Source organism: Meles meles, chromosome 6 (genome assembly GCF_922984935.1).
Source record: "Meles meles chromosome 6, mMelMel3.1 paternal haplotype, whole genome shotgun sequence".
Lineage (NCBI taxonomy): Eukaryota > Metazoa > Chordata > Mammalia > Carnivora > Mustelidae > Meles > Meles meles.
The window spans coordinates 131,215,084-131,241,015 of record NC_060071.1 but is presented as its reverse complement, the minus strand read 5'-3'; the positions used below and the strand labels follow the sequence as shown (position 1 = coordinate 131,241,015).

At 38.2% G+C, this 25,932-nt stretch overlaps 1 protein-coding gene across 5 annotated transcripts in view; it reads right to left on the bottom strand.

The window, feature by feature from the left end:
• Positions 1 to 16,099: 16,099 nt before the first annotated feature.
• CEP128 (centrosomal protein 128) overlaps positions 16,100 to 25,932 on the bottom strand; it is a 412,817-nt gene continuing 402,984 nt past the window's right edge. For all 5 annotated transcript variants that reach the window (XM_046006996.1, XM_046006995.1, XM_046006999.1 and 2 more), the window contains 2 exons: positions 25,072 to 25,180; positions 16,100 to 17,217 (listed from right to left, as the gene is read on the bottom strand). In XM_046006996.1, coding sequence (XP_045862952.1) covers positions 17,090 to 17,217; positions 25,072 to 25,180 — 237 coding nt within the window. In that variant the 3' untranslated portion in view covers positions 16,100 to 17,089. The remainder of the gene's footprint in view (positions 17,218 to 25,071; positions 25,181 to 25,932) is intronic.

The following is a 25,932-nucleotide window of genomic DNA, read 5'->3' as shown; positions in this document are numbered from 1 at the left end:
AGGCCTTTTCTTAAGAATAGCCTTCCAACTCTTAGGAGGAAAGTAGGAAGCTCTCTATCAGGAGCACACTAGGTCTTAACTTTTGTTATCTGGGACCTGATAGTTGATACTCCGGGAACTAGAAAGATAAAGTGAGTCCTCTTCTTTTCCAGTCCTTGGCAGGGAGATACTGCTCAAACACAAAACATTGTTCCAACGAACAGAAGAAACATGAAGAAGTAGGACTCCTTTTTAATGTTTGCAGGTAAGATCCACCAGACAGGTTCATATGAGTTTAGGATGGACTCAGTATTGTCTGCCATATAAAAGGAGGACTCTGTATCATTCTGATTGTAGTGGGTTGAATAATAGTCCTTAAATATATCGGGTCCTGATCCCCAGAACCTGTGAATGTTGCCTTATTTGGAAAAAAGCTTTCTGGAGATGTGACTAAATTAAGACTCTTGAGATACGGAGATTATCTTGGATTATCTGGCTAGGCCTTAAAGGTAATCAGGAGTATTCTTGTGAGAGGGAGGCAGAGAAAGATCAACACACAGAGAAGAGGAAGCCATGTGACCAGGGAAGCAGAGACTAGAGGGACACAGCCACCAGAAGTTGGAAGGGGGAAGGAATGGACTCTCCCCTACAGCCTCTGAAATAAGTGCAGCTCTGCCAATACTTTGATTTCTGTCCAGTGAAAATGATTTTGGAATTTTGGCCTCCAGAACTGTGAGAAAATACATTTCTACTGTTTTAAGTCTCCAGGTTGGGGTGATTTGTTTCAGCAGCTACAGGACACTGATACAGTTGTCATGACTGTGGCTTCTCTTCTCACAGGCATCCATAACCTGAACCTAAGTGGGAAAAAGGAAGTGGAGGAAGAGGAAGAAGAATGGGAAAACAAACAAACAAACAAACAAAAAAACAACACCTAAAGGCAGGCAGGAGATAGAAGATTGAACAGGAGCAGGAAGAAAAGAAAGAAGAAACAGAAAAAAAGTGATAGAGAAATAATTCACTGAATGGTGCAGGTCACGTGTGAATCATGTTGGGGAGAAATAGAGAGAGTCCCTAAATTCCCCTCTTACCTACACAGTGGACACTGAGGCTATGCCTTAGGCTTGAGTCACAAGACTTTAAAACATCTTTAAAACATCTTCATGATTCATCCAATGGTTATACGTAGCTCACTAAAGGTTTTCTCATCAAGGTTACCAATGACCTTCCTTCAGGCAAAAGACAGTAACCTTTTAGTCATCAACCTCTTTAACTTGACTTGCCAACTCTAAACATCGGTCAAGATTCTGCTCATAACCCACTTCTTCCATAAAATTTCCCTTGATCTTTGTTTCTATTTTCTGATTTCCTATGACACTCTTAGGAAATGTGGCTTTTCTTTCTGCCCCTCTAAAAAGAGGCCAGGGAGGCTACTAAGCATCCTAAAATGCACAACACGGCTCCCCACAACAAAGAATTATGATATTTTTATACCCCTCCAGCACTTGGCACAGGGCTGGTGTGGAATAGAGTCCTGTGGTGACTGGCTACCTATTACTCTGTTCAATAATACAGATGGTCTCATCTCCTTCATTTTCTACCTATTTATCATATTTTACAATGATGATTGATAATGAGAATTATGTCCCTGAGGCATGCTAGGCTTAAATCACAAAAAATAAACTGACAAAATTCATTCACTCTCTTGCTGGTTAAAAAGAAAAAAAAAATTTACTCGTACATTTTAGAAAGATTTCCAACTGGGAGAGTTGAGGCCAGAAAGCATTACTCATTCAACCTAATTTAACTCCAAGATGCAATTAACAGCAACTCCTCAATTCCCAAATATTCACAGCATCTGAAGATTTACTTATGACCGGGAGAGTTACGGGTCTGTCCTAAAATATACCTGAGGGTATCAGCTTTCTGTTATTTATTTCCCAATACATGGCGACTCTTAGTATAAAAGTAAGTTTATTTTAAAATTGATTATATGTCCTGGCTTAAAATTTCCCAAAGGACATTCTGCATTTGGGGGGCTGTTTCTACGTTTCAAAGTGCTCATTTACATCCAGCATAATTGAAATTTAAGTTCAGGTCAACAAATAGTTCCACAATAAGTGATCAGACAACTGCCCACATGCAAACCATTATAGGCACACATAGCCAAAGAATCCAGTCAAGGACGTAACAAGTGTTCGTAAGCATCCCTAGGATTTCACATTTTAATGTTTATTATTTTTTGTTTTTGAAGCATAAAAAGACCTAAGGGACATTGTGGCATTCCCATCATGTAAGAGCAGTTTATAAAAAACACATTACAAATTAAGAATCACAAACACACGGAGAATGGAAATAAATTAAATAAAACAAGTGAACTAATTAACACACTTCCAAAACAGAAAACCAAGACTTTAAATATTGCACACCTTAGTGAAATAGCAGCTGCTCTTATTAAAGACCATATATTACATTTATATAGTATTTTGTAATTTATTGCCTTTCCCACCTTGGAAAAATTATGTTGGTTATATGGTCCCATATTAACATTTTTTTGGCCTTTTATAAGTAACAGCTTTGAAACTGGTCATTTAGCTATCCATTAAGTCAGTTGCTTGAGAAAAGCTTTCATTTTTTTTTTTTCTGGCTCTTTAGAATGCTTCAAAAGAATGATTCAGGGAAATCATAAAAGGATTAATTCAAAATGATGAACTGATGAAATTATAAAATGGAAATGCACCCCTCCACACACACCCACTCTGTTATCTATGTCTCTAAAGCATGGTGCCCTCACATTACTCAGACATACCACAGATTTCTATTTTGATGGCATTAATTAGTCCAGAATAATGACTGAGGTCAAAAGTCCTACGCACCATGAAAAACCAGGCTTTATGTAGAGAAAAGGGTACTTGATGAGGCTAATATTACCAGGCTTCTTTTCTCCACTTTCCAAAGAGAATCCTATGGCTTGTAGCTGTTTTCCTGTCTGTTAATGATAAAATGCCTAGTATTCTACTAGCACTTTCTGAAACTCAAACTTCACTGTCTTCCTGAGACGAGTCTGCCCTGAAGGGAAAAATAGTTTTCTTCACCCAGTGCCTTTTTCCTTGTATTAATATTAATATCCCATGAGAATATTAGCTCTGGAGGAAAGAATTTGGTGGCAAAATTTCATATTTACTCACAAAATCCACCCCCAACTTCCACTCACAGGTTTTAACAGGACAGTCAAAGGAAAAGCTCCTATGCTTACCGCCCTCTCTTCATGCTTCCCCTCAGCTTCTTCTGACACCCACTCTGGGTTTATTTTCTGTTGATTTTATTTATTTATTTATTTTTTTTAGTTCTTCCTGCCGAACCAAAAGCCACTTTTACTAGCAGAGGCTCTTTTTTAGAGAATACTTTGCATTTATTAGGCCAGAAAAGTTTTTAAGTTAAAAAAAAAAAAAAAAAAAAAAAAGACTTCCTTGGCCTTGGCTGAGGGTGAAGACAGAAAACGGTGTGCATCCAGTCCTCTGGCTCTACCCCTGCCCGCCTGTTCTCCCCGTGCCTGGCCCTGCCTCATGGGTTGCAAGAAGTGTGTATCAAAGCCTCACGCATCAAATCTCAGTAAGATTTAAGCAATGCAGTGGGTTTGACAGCAGTTGCCTGTCCTTCCTCTCCTAGAAATGCTGTTCAAAAGTCTTGCTGAATGAAACTCCTTGGTACTACTGAATCTTTAAAATGATTTTTAAATGGCTATTTGCATATGTGACTGAGTAACAAAGCGCATGAACTCTGGAGCTGCTCTCTGCATTTACATGTGGGCTCCATACTCGGCCTTGAGTCAGTTACTCTACCTCTCTGTGCCTCAACTTCCTGGTTTGAGGTACAAATTGTTGTGAGGATTCAGTAAGTTAAAATATGCAAAGTGCTTCTGAATAGTGTTGCCATGTGGTACACAGTCTGTTACAGATGAAGTATCTACGTCTGTTTCTCAAACATGAAGCTCTGAAGACATGCTTGTAGCAATAGAGTATTTTGAACTCTGAATAACAGTCACCTTGGAACAACATGGGGGTTCAGGGCCCTGCCCTTAAACTCAGTCAAAAATCTTCATGTAACTATTGACTTCTCCCAAACTCAAATACTAATAGCCTACTGTTGGCCATAAGCCTGATAATATGAACAGTCGATTAACACATAGTTTGTATGTTACACAATTTATTAAAAATATTCTTAGCGTATTCTTACAGTAAGGTAAGCTGGAGGAAAGAAAATGTTATTAAGAAAATCATAAAGAAGAAAAAATACATCTATAGTACCGTACTGTATTTGTTTTAAAAATCCAAGGTAAGTGGATGTGTGCGTTCAAAGTCGTGTTGTTCAAGGGTCAACTGTGTCATGTATGTGTATACAAATGTATACTGCATACATAATATATATAAAATATATATTTACAAACTTTGGGACTTGGCAAATAGTTGATAAATTAATACCACCTAACAGAATAAATGTATTGTCTAGAGTATAATCAGCTTTGTCACTGCTCTATATTTGGGGTGACCCATTGCTGCTAACCAATGGAGACAAGCATTGCAGGGTTCAAAGTAGACTTATGTGGATGAGAGGCTCAGGCCTAGATAATAAAGAAAGAAACATGTACAGGGAACCACCACGAGTCATGTTCTGAGCTTGGCACTTTTCACGTGCCATAACTTATAATCTTAACAGCTCTTTTAAAGTAAATGCAGTAAGTTGTATTGTGCAGATGAGGACAATGAGCTCAGAACTGCTCAGTAAATTACTCCAAATCACACAGCTAGTAACGTCAAGGTGGAGGTAGGATTCTTTTTTTTTTTTAAGATTTTATTTATCTATTTGACAGACAGATCACAAGTAGGCAGAGAGGCAGGCAGAGAGAGAGAGGAAGGGAAGCAGGTTCCCTGCCGAGCAGAGAGCCCGATGCAGGGCTCGATCCCAGGCCCCTGGGATCATGACCTGAGCCGAAGGCAGCGGCTTTAACCCACTGAGCCACCCAGGTGCCCTGGAGGTAGGAACCACTTTTAAGCAAAACAAACATAATATGGGAAAAGGACCAAGATAGGTTATGCAAGGGAAGTGATTTTACGAAGGGGTCATTATGAATAGATCATTGACGAACAAGGTTTATAATTCAAAGGTGGTTTGGTCTATCTTAGACTTAGCCTTGAGGTAGATATTCAAACCACATACAATCCACTTTTAATCCTGTGAACAAAGCCATTGTACATTTCAATTGTAGACTCAAACATGTCAGAGATGGAAAGTCACCTAGAAGACCATTTAGTTCAACTTCCACTTTCTTCGTTATATCATTATCAGTAATGTGAAGTCCAAAGGCTTATAATTTCTTTCATTGTGCATGCACCAGAAATTTATCATTAATAGCACTATTTCTTAGCTGGCTGCCAAGCTTGAGGTAGTATGATGGTACATATACTTTAAAAAAAAAAAAGAAAGAAAGAAAAAGCTGTACCATCTAGCTATACCATAGTACAATCCTGTATCATGGAGCCTAGGAAGCTTTGTTAATGTGAGTTATAAAAGACAGTTACAATGTGAAAGAGCACATTATCCACTGCTTCAGAAATACTGCATTATTTTTATAAAAGATTTTATTTATTTGAGAGAGAGAGGGAGGGAGAGAGCACAAGCAGGGGGGAGGGGCAAAAGGAGAGGGGGAAGCAGACTCCCCACTGAGCAGAGCCCAACTCTGAGCTTGATCCCAGGAGCCAGAGATCATGACCTGAGCTGAAGGCAGATGCTTAACTGACTGAACCACCCAGGCTCCCCTCCCCAGAAATATTGCATTATTATAAACACAACAGCTAAAAATGCTAGATCTTGGGAATCTCAAACTTTTCTACCTAATCTTCAAAAATGTGCCAAACATCATTTTGGTAGAAAGGGTTGCGATGGCAATATGGAAAGGAAGGATGTACCAGACTAAAGGTAAAGACAAAGAAGGAGGGAAGTACACAATTCTAAGTGATTTTTATAGCAGACACTTAGCCTAAGTCAGCAAATAAATTGCCAACTGACAAGAAACTGGCATACGAACTAAGCAAGTTTCTCAGGCCAAACGTCCAGAAATAAATGAATGCTGGTGGGACTGAATAGGAAGGGAAACCACAATAAGCCACAAGTTAGCTGGATATTGTCAGACCTACAAGGTCCAGCAAAGATTTCCTTGCCATATTGTATAGGGCGTAAAGCCCCACTTCCTGAAGACGATATTGGAAAGTCAACAATGATGGAGCAACTGATGTTCATTCATCATATGGGTCTCTTTCCATAAAATTCTATGTTATAAAATCAATTTGGGATTTAGGGGCCCAACATCACAATCTTACGGATTTTTGTTCCTTATAAACCATCTGGTGGAAAAGTCCTGGTGAACTATGTGGTGATGACAGGAATCTCTATAAAAATCCACAAATATGATGGCCAACACATATTCAGTCCTCCACAGTACGCTTACACAAACACAAGGGAGATGGTGCACGCAATGGTAACACAGATACTTTACTGATATCCATTATGGAAAATCAGCACATTTCATGCTCAGTAAATTGGTCACTAATATTGGTGACATACAGATGTTATCTGATCGGTGTGGTTTTCATGCCATTCAAAGCACTGAAGGCAGGGTTGAAACCCTGAGGCAGAAATTCCAAGAACAACACTGCAATTTGAATTTTCATGAATACAATCGGGTGACTGGTCTGTTAAGTGCTGAAAGACATTGCAAATCTGGCTATCAAGATGTTAATAAACACCTTTTGCTTAGTGTAGAGAAAGATGATGGAGAGTGTAGTGTGGTTAGTTCAGTTAGTGAATACATTCTGAACCCTTACACTATGTTAGCTCCTGTGGTAGGCAAAACACAGTGCCTTTTTCCAAAGAGCTTACTATCTAGTAAGGCATCTTGCAATTCAGAAATATAATTATATTGATAGCATTTATAAATACTACCTAAAATAAAGATGCTTTCTCATATCACTGGTTGATAAGACCATTTTCTATATAGCTTTCAAAGAATCTTATTCTGGATCCACATTGATTTAAAGAATCAGGAAGATGTTCAATCTGTGATGATATCAAAATAACAGAACAATAAATCTTGGATCCAACCACATACATTTTTTTTTTTTATTCTAGACAGACCTTTGGCTAATAATTAGAAAAATGAACTGCCAATATTAAATTGGTGACTTACTTTTGTCTGACCTTCCCAGATCCTACCTGGATTCCAAACATTTCCAAATGGCTCTTCCCGCAAATGGTGGGTAACTTGGGAATTCACTCTCCTTCTGGCACCAGCAAAAGGTAAGTAATTATTCTCTTGGTAGAAGACAATGTTGCTTTTGTAAAATTGATCAAACATTTGTATAAAGTTGTGGTTTTGAGATGAGTATCAAAATAAGCATGGATTTCATTCCGGTAGTTGCCACTTCGATGAGTTTCAGTTAAGGTCATGTTAGGGAAGTTGGTAAGTTTTAGATGTGTTGACTGCACATGCAGAAGGACAAAACAAGTTTCCTTTTGCATCCACTCTTTCAACCTACAACTCGAGGTCAGGGGGAGGGCAGGGAAGCCTTTAGAGACTCTGGAAGATGTAACTTACTCTCCTTTATATGACTATTTTGTTTACAGTTCACTTGTAATCACTCTCTGAGAAGAGCAGTAAACACTAAATATTTAAGGGTAATGAAAATTTAGGCTGAACATCTACTTGTATCATGGGAAAGTTTTTTTCTAGCTGCTCTGTGGTACCAGTGTCTGTGACTGTACATCCCACCGAGAAATATAAAGAGTTCCAAAGGGTAAAATTAAGGGTAGAGAACATCTGACCTCAATCATGGGCGTCAGGATAAGAAATGCATAACACATGCTCACAGCTCAAAAGCAGTGATCTCGAGGTTACTGGAGACAGAGGATGGCAGCTGTTCAGTTGGACATCTGGATCTCAGTGGCTCCAGAATGGGATTGTTCTCACATGAGATCTGTCTATGAGAAGCTCAGCCCATCTTCAGTAAGGGCTTTGAGAATCTGATTTCATCTTCACGTAGCACCCAACAAATGGTAAATTTTTACATATACACAAGATCCTTGTTTCTGGAAAGTAAAAGTTGCCCAAAAGCAAAATATTAAAACAAGAAGGATCATTCTGGGGTTGTATGGCTCTGTCCAAACTCATCCTTCATCATTAGTGCTTACACTCAAAAGTGATTAAGGGTACTGTAAGGGTCTTGGCTGTCTTCCTGTATTATTTGATATCATCTAAATACATCTAACATTTTACCTATGTTTTAAAAGTTCAGTTTCATTCCCTCTTCTGAGAAGAGTAATAAACAGCAAAATGCTGATGGGTAATAAAGTTCAGCATATGCAAGGTTGGGTTAGTATGTAAGTTTAGTTGTCATCAATTTCAAATGGTATTATATAACTATTATAATTGGTAACTAGGAATTAGGAAGTATTTGTATATTTAAACATACATTCAGCTAATCAAATTTATCAGTGTACCAAATAAAGGAATTATATTTAAATTCTTAAAAATTACAAGGTTAAGAGTGGTAAGACATAGATAAGACTTTGGGATAGACATTTAATGAATGGAAACAACTTCTTGGGTGGAAGGCCACCAGTGCAAAGTAACTTATGAATGTAAGTATGTTGTTGGCATAGTCCTTGTTCAACAGTGGACATTTTTCCTAAAGCAGATCACAACGGGTGTCATAAACTACATTTGTGTACTTATGTAGGCTTTTGTTTTGTTTTTTTTTGTTTCTAAATTTTTATATAACTAGTTGATACAAATCCCGAACCATAAAATAACTGAGGTTTTTTAAAAACAGTTTGAAGGGATAAGTTGTTTGCTCAATTTACTTGCTATTGCTATTTATGTAATAATTATACGTTTGAATTGCTGTAATTGGCTGCAATTGGCTGGAACAGGGGCTTAGCAAAGACTTTGAATGGAGTCTATCTCATTACTGCATTTGCTCAATAAATAAGCACCTTTCCAGAAAACACACTTTCTTTAATGTGTGACATAGTGTAATATTTAAATCAACTGTTCAGAAATTGAGAGAAGTTCTTGAAAAGATTGAGTTAAGATTCTTTAGAACTGGAATTCTGTGTAGATTTCGATTTAGTCCATTCCTAAACAAATGAGAAGGGGAAACAACTTAATTTCAAACAAACATTTCGAAGTATCAGTCATATGTAATGGGGGGAGAGGTACAACACGTAAGATAAAAGGCCAAGACAAATTATATAAGACCATTAATCACCATTCTTCCAAGGACAAAGAGATGGAATGATGCAATTGATACAATAAATCCCTGATCGCAGTTGGAGACAGTGAGGGAAAGCTGGGTGAGACTTAACTGTTCAGTGGTCATCAAACCAAAATCTTTTTTAAACCGACAATGTCAGAGTCCGGAGATGTTACTCTGAAACAGAGTGTGGATGACTGTGGGCTGCTGGCACAGAAGAACAAGATGATGTGAAATGATCACACAGAACCAATGTCCCAAATCTGGCTGCTTCCAAGCACGTGGGAGGAAGGAAAAAACAGGATCGGAACTCAGTCCTAAAGAAGTTCATATCATTTTGATAATAAAATACCTGCTATACACTCCAAACCAGACAGAGGAGTACACCTACAGGTCCTGATGATCCTGATAAATGGCGAAGAGTTCTGGTTAATAGCAATAAGCCAGGCAGAGCCGGTGGGGAAGTAACCTCGAGGGGTAAATCAAGCATCTTTGGAAGCCGCTTTTTAAGTCTTCCACCTGGGTGACCAAGGGTACTAAGTCATAGCTTGGACATCTGGGAGGATATATAATACTGGAAACCAAATTTTATTTTATTTATTTTTTTTTAAGATTTTATTTATTTATTTGACAGATAGAGATCACAAGTTAGGCAGAGAGGCAGGCAGAGAGAGAGGAGGAAGCAGTCTCCCCGCAGAGCAGAGAGCCCGATGCGGGGCTCGATCCCAGGACCCTGAGATCATGACCTGAGCCGAAGGCAGCGGCTTAATCCACTGAGCCACCCAGGCGCCCCTGGAAACCAAATTTTAAAAGGGTACCCTTGTACCTCCAGTGGAAAGGAAACCACATTCTCGTTTTGTTTGGGGATAGGAACTAAAGGTCAAAGACAGCTATAATCCAATGAATCTTTAAGGCATGGCTCTTGAACTTGAGCATTCATCAGAATCCCCTGCAAGACTTTTTATAACGCATTGCTGGTCCTGCCCCCAGAGTTTCTGAATCAGTAGATCTAGGGGTGACCTGAGAATTTGTAGTTAACCAGCTTTCAGGTGCTGCTATCGCTGCTGGTTTGGGAACCACATTTTGAGAACTGGGAGTTTAAGGAATACTGGACAAAAGGATATGTACCTTACAGAAAATTAGGATTTGTTCTCAGTGGAATCTAATCAGTAAGTTTACATGCAGTTAAAATTAAAAAATGAACAATGACCACCACTGCTAATTTGCAACAGTCAACCTAACCTCTCAAAAGACTTCTCCAATGGAAAAAATGGGAAACTCTTTCCACGGTACACATTGGCTTTATTGGCTGTGGTCTTAGTCAAAGCACAGAATGAACCTTGGCCAGCAGCATAAGGTCTCTCAAGCTTGCAGCTGTTGGGAGGAGGCTGCTCTGCCAGTGACTCTGGGCAGGAAGTGCCTCATTAGAACCGGTGCATCTATTTTATTCAGCTCAGAATAAAGTTAAAAAAAAAAAAAAGGGCAAAACTCCCTAGGTTTCTCCAAACTTCTTCTACACAGCCCAACCTCCCCAAAGCCACCATATCAGATAGCTTTACTGCCATGACTGCCTGACTTCTGGTAACTGACAGCTTGAGGTTCAGAATGATGGGAAATTTTCAAAATGCAAAGCCATAAACCAAGCCTGTATCTTCACTCACGGTGGGCTTAATGATAGCATAAATAAAACGGAAATCCAAAATGACAGACAAGCACAGGGCACTCAGACTGAAAAAATATCTGAAAGGAGGCCACGTTCCACCCAGATCCAGACTGCCAGGAAGCAGTTCAGAGAGAACATTAAAGACCAGTGCAACGTGCATCAGTGCGCAAGTTCATGGCCCTTCTCACCGTGCCGCTTTCCAGGACCCTACATCAGATAAAGGGCGTCGTGCTACCGCAGTTTTGTTTTGTTTTTCTTTCAAGTAAACAGTTTAAAATGTGTGTTGTTGAAGGCAACCCAGCTTCCTCTGTGCTCATATCGTTTTACAGAACTCCTGCCATCCTTCATTCCCTTCTCCAGCTAAGTGCTCAGCAATAATGGACAAACAAAATCTAAACTAGCATTACCACTACCCTAGGGATAACACTGAATACGAGTTATGCAGTATGATCTGATAATAGCTGGCTTCAAGAGCTGGGGAAAAAGAAAAAAAACCAACCACCTTGTACAGGGGATATATTCGAAACTTAGAGCCTAAATCCTATGTGCAACGTGACACACACTTTGGGAATTGCTCTTTCGGCTTTCAGGTAAAAAAGATGACATAAATACATTCTCTTGATAGATGAAGTATGTGTAAATACGCTCTAAAAAAAGAGCTATGCATCATCCCACAAGGGTGAAGAGAAACAATCTTGCTTTACCAAAAGGAGCATTTCACCCCTGGTGAACAGACCAGCCTACATCACTAGAAAAAAAAAAAAAAAACCATATATCAGTTAATTACTAATCTCACTAGCTCTTTATTTTTATTTTTTTTTAAAGATTTTATTTATTTATTTGACAGACAGAGATCACAAGTAGGCAGAGAGGCAGGCAGAGAGAGAGGAGGGAAGCAGGCTCCCCGCTGAGCAGAGAGCCCAATGCAGGGCTCAATCCCAAGACCCTGGGATCATGACCTGAGCTGAAAGCAGAAGCTTTAACCCACTGAGCCACCCAGGGGCCCCCTCACTAGCTCTTTATGGTTGCCATTTATTCTGATGTCTTGAATTGTAGGCACAGTGCAAGCAGGCATGACTCTAGTCCCCGGACCAACCCAAGTAAAGGGCATAAATCTGCTTCCAAAGATCCTTGAGGAAATGACTATGAAACCTAGAGAAAGAAATGAGAGAGAGAGAGAGAGAGACAGACATTTGGAGGAAATATTTCTAATTGAAATAGAGTATTTTAAGAACAAAGGGAGATGCACTATCTCAAAGTACATATTTTCACCTTGTTGGCCAAGTGTTTTAAAAGCCATTTGAACCTCCCGGTGGCTTCAAAAATACACCTGACTCTAAAGGAAACATTTGTAAGAAAAACAAAAACAAAAGGAAACTGTAATTTGATAGAAAACCTGATACTACAACATTTAGATTTGTCCCTTAAAAAAAAAAAAACCTTTTAAGAAAATATTAAGTCAGAATAAAAGGGAACTGTCAATTAGTGACTAACTAATGAGCATATAATATAATCCTCCTTTCCCTCAAAATAAGATCTTTTCTTACTTTTAAATTATAACATGTAAACTGTTGGTAGTTTAATATCCATTAATTTTGTTTAAAAAAATATTGCTTCAAGCCAGTATTCTGATCTTCTATTTCCCGTCAAATATCGGCTATAATGACACAGAGCTCCAATATTTAAGGGTAAATTGTACCTTTAAAAAAAAATTAAATAATGCCAGTCAAAATGCTTTACTAAAGGATAACGTATGAGAGAAGTCAAGTCGTGGTGATCTACGGAGTGATGACAGAAGACAGTGCAGGCATGAATGTCCAGCATCTGCCAGGCTGAGAAAGACACGGCATTCATTCTGGAATGGCAACTGTGTGACTTCAGTGCCTTAAAACATAGCAAGTTATTGTTAGAATTACAGGCAAGGAGTGTGGTATGGCTCTTTTTTGAGTATGGTAGCCTTTTTGTTTTTTCATGTTCCCGCCTCTGTGCTCACTGGTACTAGACTCTACCTTTTGAAAGGTGGAGGCCATTGGATTATATATTGTTTTGACTATCCTCCTGAAAGGAAACTAACATGGTGCTATGTTTAGAAATCCAGTATTTTCCTGCAGAGAGAGAGGCAACAAGTTCTCATCCACAACTGTCACATGGCTTTGTACCATGTCAGAGTCAAGCTGTGTTACAGAAGATACTCAGCCACAGAAATACTCCTCGGCTTTCAGCCAGGGACACTCAAAGACACTTGTCATTTAAATCTTTTTGCAATTGGCGGGTCCTGAAAGACATGCAGGTGCTACAAACCTCTGACAGTCTGCCCCCTCGTTGTAGGTCGCAGTTATGAGACTTCAAAGGTCAACGGTGGGGGCTGATCTGGTGGAACTCTTTTAGTGACCTGAGTGGGATTTGGATTTAGGGAGGATGTGGGCCTAGATGTGGATAAAGCAGGAGAGGCTAAGCTGGGGGCAGATGAGGTTAGAACTTGGTCTGCCTGGTCTCACCAGAGCAGAAAAATTGGTTTACTTTGTTACTAATCAAAAGCAAGGAGACTTCTCTGAAATCTGTTTGGGGGCTTGGACTCTAAAGTCCTGTTTCTAGATGTAAGCATTTCTCCTAGCCTTAAATTAGATGTGTCGTGTTTTGTACGGAAATGGAACTAAATGGAATCTTTCATGGTTTAAATTTCTTTTCTCAAATAGGGATAAGCTGATGTTTTTATTGCTAAACATTTGAGAACTTAAAAGTTGAAAGATGTAACTATTTTTATATCATACTTTGGTGCATGAAATGCCTTTAATATACAAACTTTCCCAATTTTACTTTCCAGCTTACGGTTCATGGTTTAGTTTTGATCCAAGAAAACCAGATGCCTTCGTGAGGGCAGCTTCCTCATTTGAAGGCCATGAAAATCACAAATTTTCTTTCTTTCTTCTTAAAATTAAATTGAGAGGAAATACTGGGATAGTTTGAGGAGAGGGTGTAAGAATCTTAGAAAAGGAATAATTTACTCAATGATCATTCCTATTCTTAGCTATTATATGATGTAGAGTTGGGTTTATAATACAAATCCTGAGAAGAACAATTTGAGATTGCTAACTCCTTGCTAAAAAAAGGTTTGCTAAGTAAATATACCATCAAATTATATGTAAGAATTTGGTCCCATTAAAAAAAAATTGCTATTTAACTGTAAGATTATAGATTAAATAAAATGTAACAATTACTGTGACTCTAAATACAACTTACATACCATTGACCAGAGCCTTAAAATGGAAAATGCATTTACCTCACTTGAAGGGATAAAAATGAAAAAAAAAAAAATTGGCTTGTTTTCTTAGTAGTAGGTAGGTAGGCATTTTTAACCCACATAACCTTTAAATCCAAGCCTTATGTGTATTGTTTTGTTAAGCTATAGATCTTATCTCTTTTATTAGTACAAATATGTAAACTATAAGAAAAGCTGGTGATTCTGGGAAACTGTATGCATAAGACGTTATATAACCAACTGGTTTCCAACCTTTAAATCAGACACTAGTAAAGGAAGTAATAATAACGTTAGCCAATGGGAAAAACATCCAGCCAGATTTCTCCCAGCTGTGTTTCTCCCCTTTGTGGCCTTCAGTAACTTCAATGGAAGTTCAGTGTGTTTAGGGAGAAAGATGGCCAGAAGAATCAAAATTATTAAACCAAAAAGGTCAATCTTCAAATTAAGTCTTGGACCAGGCTCAGTGCAAGAATAAGGTTAATCCCTTCCAATGTCCCAGTATTATAAGCAATATGGCTGATCGGCCACAACTCAAATGGGGCTGATATCAGGAGTTATCCTGCCAAAGGGGTGAATGAAGGAAAAATAGTTGTTGGCTTTGAAATGTACGAATCAAGCTATTAGTGTTTCCTTAGCATTCCTTTTGATTTCCAACTCGAGCTTAGGGTGACTGCAAGAGATAGGAAAATCCTCAGAAAAGACAGGTCCTTGGATTGAATTCCATATAAACAGAGGGCCAAGGAATTTTGACAAAATTGTTGCTCACAAAAAGTTGACTTTGCCTTTGAAGTTCTTGTGTGTTCCATATTTACAGTCAGACACCTTCATTCATCCAACAGTAGCACAGGGCGTTCAATAATATGATATAATGGCTTTATTTCTTTTCAGATTAAAAAAGGTCTTTCATAAGATCCTTATCCATTCTGTTATAAAATCATCAGCTAATATGTTTTCAAGGATTTGCCAGGTAAATAATCTGTGTTACCTTCAACTTTCAGGTCTAACTGGCCTGATGTAATTTTTTTCCTTTTTTTAATGGCCACAGATGTGCGAATATTGGTTTAAACCAGTTCCTACTAAAAAGAAAGGACTGCATGGAGTTCCTCCTGACACATTAAGGGAAAAGCTATTTAACTTAAATCCACAGGATTTTTAAATTAAATCCATAGGATTTAAATAAAACATGTTCATATTCTCCCTTATTTTCTCCCCAGTAAGTCATTTCGAGCCAAGGAGATAAAATATTATAGTGCTGGTCAAAACATCAATGAAAATACTGACATAATTTCTTTCTACCCCCAATATTACTCTGGTGTGATACAGGTTCTGAGAAGCACCAGGACTGAGAGCTGCTCCTTCCAAAAGGGCTACTCCCACTGAACCTTACTGTGCTCATCAGCCCATTAACAGCTGGAAGTCCTGAGGTTAGAGAAAACAAAACCAAACCTGTTTAATTTTGTCTAATGCAGAATTTCTCCAGCTAGCCTGAACACATCACTCCTTTTTTCATGGAATCCTTAATGCCAAACAAACTGTACATCATGCACAGCTGGTTTTGTGTTTCCGTTTTCCTTCCTAGCACAATGACTGGCCCCTACTAGGAGCTCAACAGATTTCCGTAATGGATAAATAACAAAAGGCATGGCTGTTCTCCCAGAGGTCGTGTAGATTGCATTATGTAATTTTTTTCAGATCAGAGATCTCTGTCTCCTGCAGTAACCACGGCCACTCAAGTTCAGAGATGAAGAGTACCGTTTCTTCTGGACATTTAACTATAGTAAGTTTGTAAAACATATGGTCGTGAAAAGAGAAGCATCTTTACAACATGTGAGAAACTTAACAAGCAAGTATACTTTAACAAACACAAAAGGTTATTAGGAAGGTATTGCTTTATTGCCCTTGTCCCTCTGAAGAACATTCCATCATGGCCCAGTGGGATTCAGTTCGTGGATGTTTTACTCTTAGTTAGCATTCAATAGAAATCTTTCTCCACTGGTAGATCAGCATGTAGAGAGCAGAAGTTCTTAAAAACACTCTGATGTTGAGAAAGGCTGAGATAGCGCCAGATTATACGAGAACTCTCGCGGAGCAAATCTCATGACACAGGAGTCTGGCAACTGTGCATTTGGTCAGAGTAAACTGAAAGACGGTCCGGAATATGACTGAAGTGATCACAGTGAGATATTTGGCCACAAAAAGATAAATAAATAAATGGTGCTATGAATTCTTTACAGTGTTCTACAGTTCAGGTATCACTTGTAAATTCTTTATTGCTATTAAAAATGGATGATTGGAAATAAAACTTTAAGGTACTGCATGTAGTAACAGACTGCTGAGATGATGGATGTAACAATCCTGAGCGTTTATAAAACGGACTGTCTAATATTATATATGCATATCTCCATGACATGTCATAACACGTGAAAATTTATTAGGGAGAAAGCATTTTTTAAAAAATCAATTGTATATAAACACTCCCTGAATCTAAAGTGCTGGAAACTTCTGCCTCAAGAGGAACTTGTTTCCCTGCTTTTTAGCCAGTCATTTCTTTAAAAAAAAAATCCCCATTATAAATCCAAATTTTGTTTGGAAAAATGTGACTGACCACACCTGAAGAATGAAAATGCAAAGTGAAAAGTATCTCCCTTTCTCTGCTGCCATAAGTAGCCAGTAAGTTAGCCGTATGTCATTCATGAGCTGATATTACTTGGATTGATTTAACTTCTATCCTTCCCAAAGACCAAATATATTATTGTTTCAGTCAGTGCTTGGCAATGCTGAAGAGGAGAAGCTGCGAATACGCCTGCTCGACAATCTGGGCCAAACTGCGACAGGGACAGATATGCTGTCATTGGTAAAATACTCATGTAAAGCCACGAATTACATTTTGCTTTTTCTGCTTTCATAGTCCTCCTTCTTAGACTGTGGACTTGTTCCATCCATGGGTAAACTTGTGGCATCTTCCTTGATTGAAGGTGAATCTGGAGTAACTGTTCTTTTGCTAAATGCTGGTAAGGTGAGAGAGAAGACAAAATAAACTCAGATGAAGAGAACCCCCAGGCTGACAAAACTGTCAGTAATCACCGTGTCTGACCTAGTTTCCTGTAAACTTTACATCGTATAGACCTTTACAGACCTCCCATGTAGGAATAAACGTAGTATAGTTACCATATTTTGGAAAACATCTATTCATAGGATTTAATTTCAGAGGGATTTGAAGAGTATCTCAGAACAAGACATGTGCATTTGGTCAATATACAGTGATATAAATCACACACACAATTTGGAGGGAGAAACCTTCACTGCCTTCTTTTCATGGAATCTTCCATGTTCCACAAACTGAGACTAGATCTGGAATCCAGGCTTACTATCTTTCTACGACCTCTCTTCTGAGCTCCAGATGGGCATGTCAAACTACCTACAGGAAATCCGCCTGTCTGATACCAATCTCTGATGTTTGCCCATCCCTTACTTTCTCCATCTTAGAAAGTGACACACTCATCACCCCAGCACTGGTTTCTCAAACTTTTGTTCCCTCCTTCTTTTGTCTTGTGTGTTCCACTCATCCTATTTAAGAGTAAATTCTGAAGATTTTACCTCCCAAATTCACCCCAGGCCTCGGGCTCCATACCTTCTCAATTCCTATTGCCTCAGCCCAAGCCACCATTTTCTTCCTGACTATTTTCACTAGTCCTCTTCTCTAATCCACAACCAGGATTATCTTTCCAAAAGGTACATCTAATTATGTCACTTTCCTCCAGTGGCCTCCCAGGAAACTCCGAATAAAATCCAAACATCTGGGGCGCCTGGGTGGCTCAGTGGGTTAAAGCCTCTGCCTTCAGCTCAGGTCATGATCCCAGGGTCCTGGGATCAAGCCCCACATCGGGCTCTCTGCTCAGCAGGGAGCCTGCTTCCTCCTTTCTCTCCCTGCCTGCCTCTCTGACTAGTTGCAATCTCTATCAAATAAATAAATAAATAAAATTAAAAAAAAAATCCAAACATCTGACTGTGGCCGAAAAGGCTCCCATGGAACTTCACCCCTGCTCTCCCTCTCTCTCTCTCTGAATCCCTGCTTTCCCACTCAATCAGAGCCCCATCTCTCTGGAAGACCATATCCAATCACTTTCTGTAGCCTTTATACTTATTGTTCCCTCTATCAGGAAAACTCTTCCCACCAATTTTAACTCCACTGATTCTTGCCATTCAGGCTTCAGTTCGTTGTAACCTCCTCAGAAAGGAATCTCCTGATCACTAATCTAAAGTAGTCTGTTTCAGGTACTTCCTATCATTTTATCTTCAAGCACTAAACACCATTTAAAATGATCTATTACTGTATACTGCCTCTTTCTTCTATGGGATGAGGTGACGTTTTCTGTCTTGTTCTCTTACGGCATTCTCCCTGAGGCCAGAGAGCCTTCTGCATAACCTCTTAGTAAATACTGTTTGAAGAAGTGAATATACTTATGGGATTTTTAAGAGATAGTGAATTGGGGATTTTCTAGCTGCTTTCTAGACAGTATCTGCAGAGTGCCTTGTGAATCAAAATAATCAGAACTCAGTTATTTAAAAATATCTGACACTTAACTGGTCAGTGAAAAGATTGTCACATACACAAAAGTCACTATCACAAGAACTGAACCTATAAAATGGAGAGACAAATGTTGTGTTTCCATGAAATAAATAAATTCTTAATGGACAAGAAACATTTTTTTTTACCTTTATCATTACCCCTACATTTTGATTGCCGTAAATCTTTGGCATTTTATTCTGCAAGTCTGAGGACAGATTACCTATGAAGCAGTTCAGTTAGACAGAGGATCCCAAGGTACAGCATAGAAAAGAGTGTATACTGTTCTTGCTGCAGAGAAATTATTTTTCATCAGCGTGACTTAAACACCTCACTTAAAAAAATTTTTATTTATTTATTTGACAGACAGAGATCACAAGTAGGCAGAGAGGTAGGCAGAGAGAGAGGAGGAAAGAGCAAAGAGCCCGACGTGGGGCTCGATCCCAGGACCCTGGCATCATGACCTGAGCTGAAGGCAGAGGCTTTAACGCACTGAGCCACCCAGGCACACCTTAAACACCCCACTTAAAGGCACCTCAAAATACAAACTGAGAACAATAACTTTTCTTTTCACAGCAAGTAAACGGAGGTAAGAAAGCAAAATAAAGTTCCTTTTAGTAACTTTCATTGACTTGCTTTTTAAAGAATATTAAGTTAAATTAATATGTAAGATTCACATTCAAATCCTATAATATTCTGAAGATAACATCCCCCCCCTTGAAAAAATCATAGTCCTTTATCTTGGGGTTTGCTTATTTTAATAAACATTATTGACAATAGTTTCAGAACAACAGAAAGTTTGAAATCTGCATTTACTTTAAAAATTTAGCTTAGAGAGACCAACTCCATAGACATTAGGCATTTTAATCTTAAAGGACACAAGATTTGGAGAAGTCATCAGATTACTAGAGCCCTCTCTCAAATCCAGTCTGCTCCTGGCCCCAAGAGTGAGGGCCCTGTCTTAGGAGTCATGTTCCTTTAGCCTAAAAGAAGCTATACATGGAGACTAGTGGTCAGTCACTGCTTATAAAAAGTAAAAATGACAGTTTCAAAAGCTGGCATTATAAGTCTCTCTTTCTAAGCCCCCACTGTCTAGAGGCTGAAGGTAATGGAATCCAAGCCTTCTAAAAGAGTATCCTGAATCACGGCCATCACTTCTAGCCAGCCAGGATAAATTTGGTAGTAATCATGGCTCTAAATAATGGATTTCTGTGTTCCTATTTCCAATGGTAATATAAACTTACAATTTATACATTTCTTCCCTTCTTCCTGGCAGAAGGAATCTACCTTTTCTTGAATTGACCTGAACTACACAAAGCTGACATAAATTACTACTTAAAACAAACTTTCATTAATGCTGGATCATTCAGAGACCACAAATTATGCAGTATTTTCCCATTTCCTTTGTTTTTTCCATGGTCAGTGATTCTACGCTTTCGTTTGGTCACAGTTTGACAGGGCGCCTACGTCAGCAGAATGAAAGCCTTAGCATCTCCGGCACAGACAGAAGGGCCTCGTCCTGTAGAAATCCCAACTTGTGTGAGAAGGAGCCTGTTCTATGGGCTCATAAACTTGCGTCTGCCTCAGCACCTATGGTTATGCACTCCTCACACCTCCGTACAGGTCTAAACTGCTCTAAACTCCAACCCCCAGCTTTCGTGTTCCATTCACAAGGCAATGAGAAAATCGAACACTTCCTAGTCAGACATAAAAGCAGGGGTGTTCTTAATAGCATTTTATTTTTACAAAATGTCTTTCCAGCCAAAGTGTACGTACAACCTATCAAATAGCAACAAAGGGCTACATAGAAAGGCAGCAGCCTCTTACCTCATCCCGCCCAGTCCCTCAATCCTGCACCCCAGGGTCAACCACAATCAACCCTTTTAGCTTTCTTTTCTGCATTTATTTCAATTTTGTAAGAAAAAGAAGCTTATATGGCTATTTTCTGACTTATCATTTATAGATGTATTCACACCCATCTACTTCCCCTCACCCCATCCTCCTTATATAGTTACATTTGAACTAGTTGTGTCGGTAGTATTTATAATATTATGTAAATATAGCTCACACAAACCTAGTAAGTATACTATGACATTTCTTTTCTTACCCATTTTTCCCATAGAGTTATTAATTGACCCATGTTTTTATTTTTGTTTTTTTTTTATTTGCTCTTACTCTGTGACTATCCTTAATTATTTTAATAGCTCAATGAGATCTGCCAGATTCTAAGTGCTCACCTGAATCAAATAACCTAACATTGTTATTTTCTAAAGATTTTCCTAATGGAATCTTTCCTTTCTTCTATCAAGTTGAGAGAACTAAACACGAGTTTCCAGATTAAAAGTGCCCACCCATCAAATGGCTAGAAAAGCAAATAAAGTAAGGCCTGCAGGGAGGGAGATCATCACAAAATTCGCTAGAGTTCAAGAGAAGACCCTAAAAGGTCCCAGCACCAGGGGTTAGGGCATTAGTGGTGGTGAAGATCACTTCAAAGGAGTGGAGGTCGACACAAAAAGACGTAAGGTTTTTCAATAGCAACATTAGATTTTGGAAGAGAATAGTGCACTGACTGCAGAAGCAAAGTCACTTTCAACCTAGATTTTTATAGCCAGCCAAAGTCTCGTCAAGTGTGAGTGGTGGAAGAAATCTATTTTCGGAAATACAATGACTGAAAGCACTTACCTCCTTTTCTTTGATGTGCTCCCACAAAAGAAAGAACTGAGACAACAAAGGAAGGCACGAACAAAGGAAGGCGTGCGTTCTGAGAAACTTGGGCACCAACACAGGATGGGGGTGAAGGAAAATCTCAAGACATCGGCCATGCAACAGGCACAGGTTGGGTGGGCCCTTCTAACCTGCCCACTCCTGGCTTTTGTTCTCTCCTCTCAAGGCTCAGTAATCAGGTACTGCTCCTCTTGAAGGGATTCTCTAAATATCTTTTCTCTCCTATTATCCCCTTCTTTTTCTTCTAGTTTCTTTACGGTTTTTGCAATTTTGCCTCCCACCTTTCTAGTTTTTCATATTTTAAATTTCTGAGACATCTTATACTGTGGTCCTTTTTCATAGCATCTTGTTCTTATTTTTAATGGGTGTAATGTTTTCTACCTCTGAGGACATTAATGGTATTTAAGAAGACATATTCTGGGGGCGCCTGGGTGGCTCAGTGGGTTAAGCCGCTGCCTTCTGCTCAGGTCATGATCTCAGGGTCCTGGGATCAAGTCCTGCATCGGGCTCTCTCCTCCGTGGCGAGCCTGTTTCCCTCTCTCTCTCTCTGCCTGCCTCTCTGTCTACTTGTGGTCTCTCTCTGTCAAATAAATAAATTAAAAAAAAAAAATCTTAAAAAAAAAAAAAAGGAAGACATATTCTGTTCCCTGTGTGATCAATTTACTGTAGCTTGGTTTTTCTCTTAGTTGACTTTGACGTTTCTCCTTAATTTTGGAGATTTAAAAGGAGGTTAGAGAAAAATTACAGGATAATTTCTATAACTAAGCTGAAATTTTTTATGCTACAAAAATGGAGCAGTATTCAGGGTGATCCTGATCCACTTTTAAAATAGTACATTATGAAAAAAACACATAGAAAATTCAAGGATTGGGTGCCTGGTGGCTCAGTCATTAAGCGTCTGCCTTCAGCTCAGGTCATGATCCCAGGGTCCTGGGATCCAGCCCTGTATTGGGCTCCCTGCTCAGTGGGAAGCCTGCTTCTCCTTCTCCCACTGCTTGTGCTCCCTCTCTCTCTGTGTCTCTCTCTGTCAAATAAATAAAATCTTTAAAAGAAATTCAAGGTTTATCAGAAAAGTAAATAAGAATAACTATGATTTCTAAAAATAAGTTTAATTCAATCACTTAAAATGACTAACAATAAGGTACTTTTAAATTTTCAAAAGTATCCTTGAAAGCATTGAGGTAGGTATGGAGAAAAATCATAAAACAGACTTGTCAAAAGAGGAAAAGTAAAATGTAAAGTTATGAATTAATAAATTAATTAATAATTTAACAAGAAGTTAATGAGGAGGCTTAGTTTTTAAGCTGAAATTTTCAGTCAGATTTTACAATGTAGACTATAACAGGTACTTTCATATCCAAGTTATGTTCCTTCATATCCAAGTTAAGTTTTTTCCTATTCTTACTTAACTTTGTTTCCTTTTGAGCCAGTATTTACATAGAAACCTATGGCTTCCTGTGAGAGATGACCACAGGTGGTCATGAAATGCTACTGAGAGTGAAGCTGGATGTCCTTTCTTTCACTGCTGTCATAATAGTAACAATAATAATAATAAATTCTAAAAACCTTGGTGTTTTCCCTCTAATGTCTCCTAACCACTACTTCCTAGGTGCCTTTCTAGGGAACCATATGAAAGTCATAATAGCAAAATGAAATAGCAGGAGAACAATGACATCTATGTCCATATCATGGTGCTATTTATATCTCAGGCTTCTGAATGTCTTAATGGGTAGGATACTATGATGTTTGATGGTGTTTTGTCCTTACCCTCTGCCTACATGTTCACATGCATCCAACAGACCTGAGGAAAATTTTCCATTTCTTCATATGAAACACAAAACATTTGTGTATGTGTACATCAGATTCTGAGGTACCATAATCCATTTGAGATACAATTTGCATTGAAGGGCAGCTGCCAGATTACAATAGCAGGGGTTTTATGCAGACATATAAAATCACTTAGTAAAATGGTTAGGACAGAAAAGAGAAAATGCTCAGCTTTTGGAGTAAAATAATCATGATATAATGAAAACCAAACCATTTTATCAGAAACTGATAAATATTTATTCAATGAATCCATGAATATAAATCAGCAAAAATGAGAGTTATCACTTTTGGATTTGACCTACTTCTTTGTAGCTTATTTTGCTTTTTATTTTATAGCAACCTACATTTTTTAAATGACAGAATTGTCAGATTTAATGTATAAACTCTATGTCCATGGTAAATTGAGGAGTTAAATGATTACTTAAATAAGAATCCATTAAGTAACATTTAAGATCCAATGATTTGGATAAAAGTGGATTTAAAAAAACTCATATTCTCATTCATCTAATATTAATTGAGCATTTACTACATTCCAAGTACTATGTGGGATGCTGAGGAAATAATTGTGAACAAAACAGACATTGCTCCTTTCATCACAAAGTTCACTCTTCAGTGAAGCGTATAATCACTAAACAAAAAGTCACTCAAATAAAAAATAACTGCAGGGGCACCTGGGTGGCTCAGTGGGTTAAAGCCTCTGCTTTCGGCTCAGGTCATGATCCCAGGGTCCTGAGATCGAGCTCTGCCTCTGGCTCTCTGCTCAGCGGGGAACCTGCTTCCCTTCCTCTCTCTCTGCCTGCCTCTCTGCCTACCTGTGATCTCTCTCTGTCAAATAAATCAATAAAATCTTTTAAAAAAAATAACTGCATAATTATTCTAAGAAGGTTTTATTTTATTTTATTTTATTTTAATTTATTTGACAGAAATCTCAAGTAGGCAGAGAGGCAGGCAGAGAGAGAGGAAAGGAAGCAGGCTCCCCACTGAGCAGAGAGCCCGATGCGGGGCTTGATCCCAGGACCCTGAGATCATGACCTGAGCCGAAGGCAGAGGCTTTAACCCACTGAGCCACCCAGGCACCCCTCTAAGAAGGGTTTTAAAGGAAAACTGTAATGTGTTACGGGCACTCATAATAGACACCATATTTAAAACCATAGGTTTCAAAGACTTAAGGGTTTTACATACAAACTGAGACTTGATATAGTAAGGAAGAATAGAGGTAAATGGTGGGGAAGGGTAGCCTAGGTCAACAAACTCACACCTAGTTCACACTGGTAACATTTTATCAACACTTAAAATATATTCACAGAATGAAATCTAGCCACTAACAGTATTGGTGACCTTATTCTTTGCACAAGATGATATATTTCTGAACAGTTCTGTGAAAAGATTTTCTACTTTTTGATGACTTAAATTTTAAAATATCACCTAACTGCCTTTATCCACTCATCCACAATTACCAGCAACCTCCATACAAAAAATTTGCTTAATTAAGATTATTACCTTGAGTGATTCATTTTGTTTTTCTGAGAAATGTAAGGTCTACAAAGAAGGGATCCCATACACTCTTTAGTAAATTGGTTAACATAAATGAATCTGGGAGGCGTTATTTGTATGATTCATAATAACAATTTCTTCAAATCCTAAAAAACAACTATTATTATCAGGTACTTTACATTTTAATCTATCTATGAGTTGCAGTTCTTTAAATCCAAGTTAAAAACTGGTACAGGATTTCATTACTTACGATTCAAGTGTGACAATCGTGGACTAGACAGGAAGCGACTGCGATCGTGCCAAGAGAATGAGTTCTCTAACCCATGAGCAGGGGAACTTTCCGGAAAGATTCTGTCATCCTAAAACAAAGAACATAGCACTTCAGTGATTACAAAATGTAAGGATCAGGACTCATTTAAATGTGCTGAAAATGAAATTGAACCTCAAATATATGAGTTATGTTATACAACAATTTAATTATTAAAAAATACATGCATGCTAAAATAAAAAAATATATATTTATATATATATATATATGAAATATATGCATAATATAAAAGGGAGAGAGAGAAGGAAATCACCCATGGCCACAACAGCATGACATATTTCTTTCTAGTCTTTTTCCTGTGGATTGGTTTTGTAAATGTTATAAAACCGTGTTCTTCATTTATTTATACTAATATTCTGAACACTTTTGAAGTCACTATATTATCTTAACCTTTAGCTTATGTGTTACTCATATACTATCTAGTGGATAAACTATGCTTTCCTCAGTTATTACTTTATTGGGCATTTAGGTGGTTTCCAATGTTTTTCTCCTATAAATAACACTGTGAAAATATCTTTAAATATATAACCTTTTCTATATTTAGGATTATTCCTTATGACAAATTCTTAGGTGGAAATACTGGGTCAAAAAAACCCAATTTGATATTTTTAAATACACTTAGCTACACTGCATTCCATAACGATTATACCAATCCTCTTACTCATTCAACAAATATTTAATACATAAACAAAAATGAATACAGAAAAAGGCCCTCTCCTTATGGACTGTATGAATGTGTTCTTGTACCCAAATCTTAGCTGAAAATGGGAATTTTAACTACAA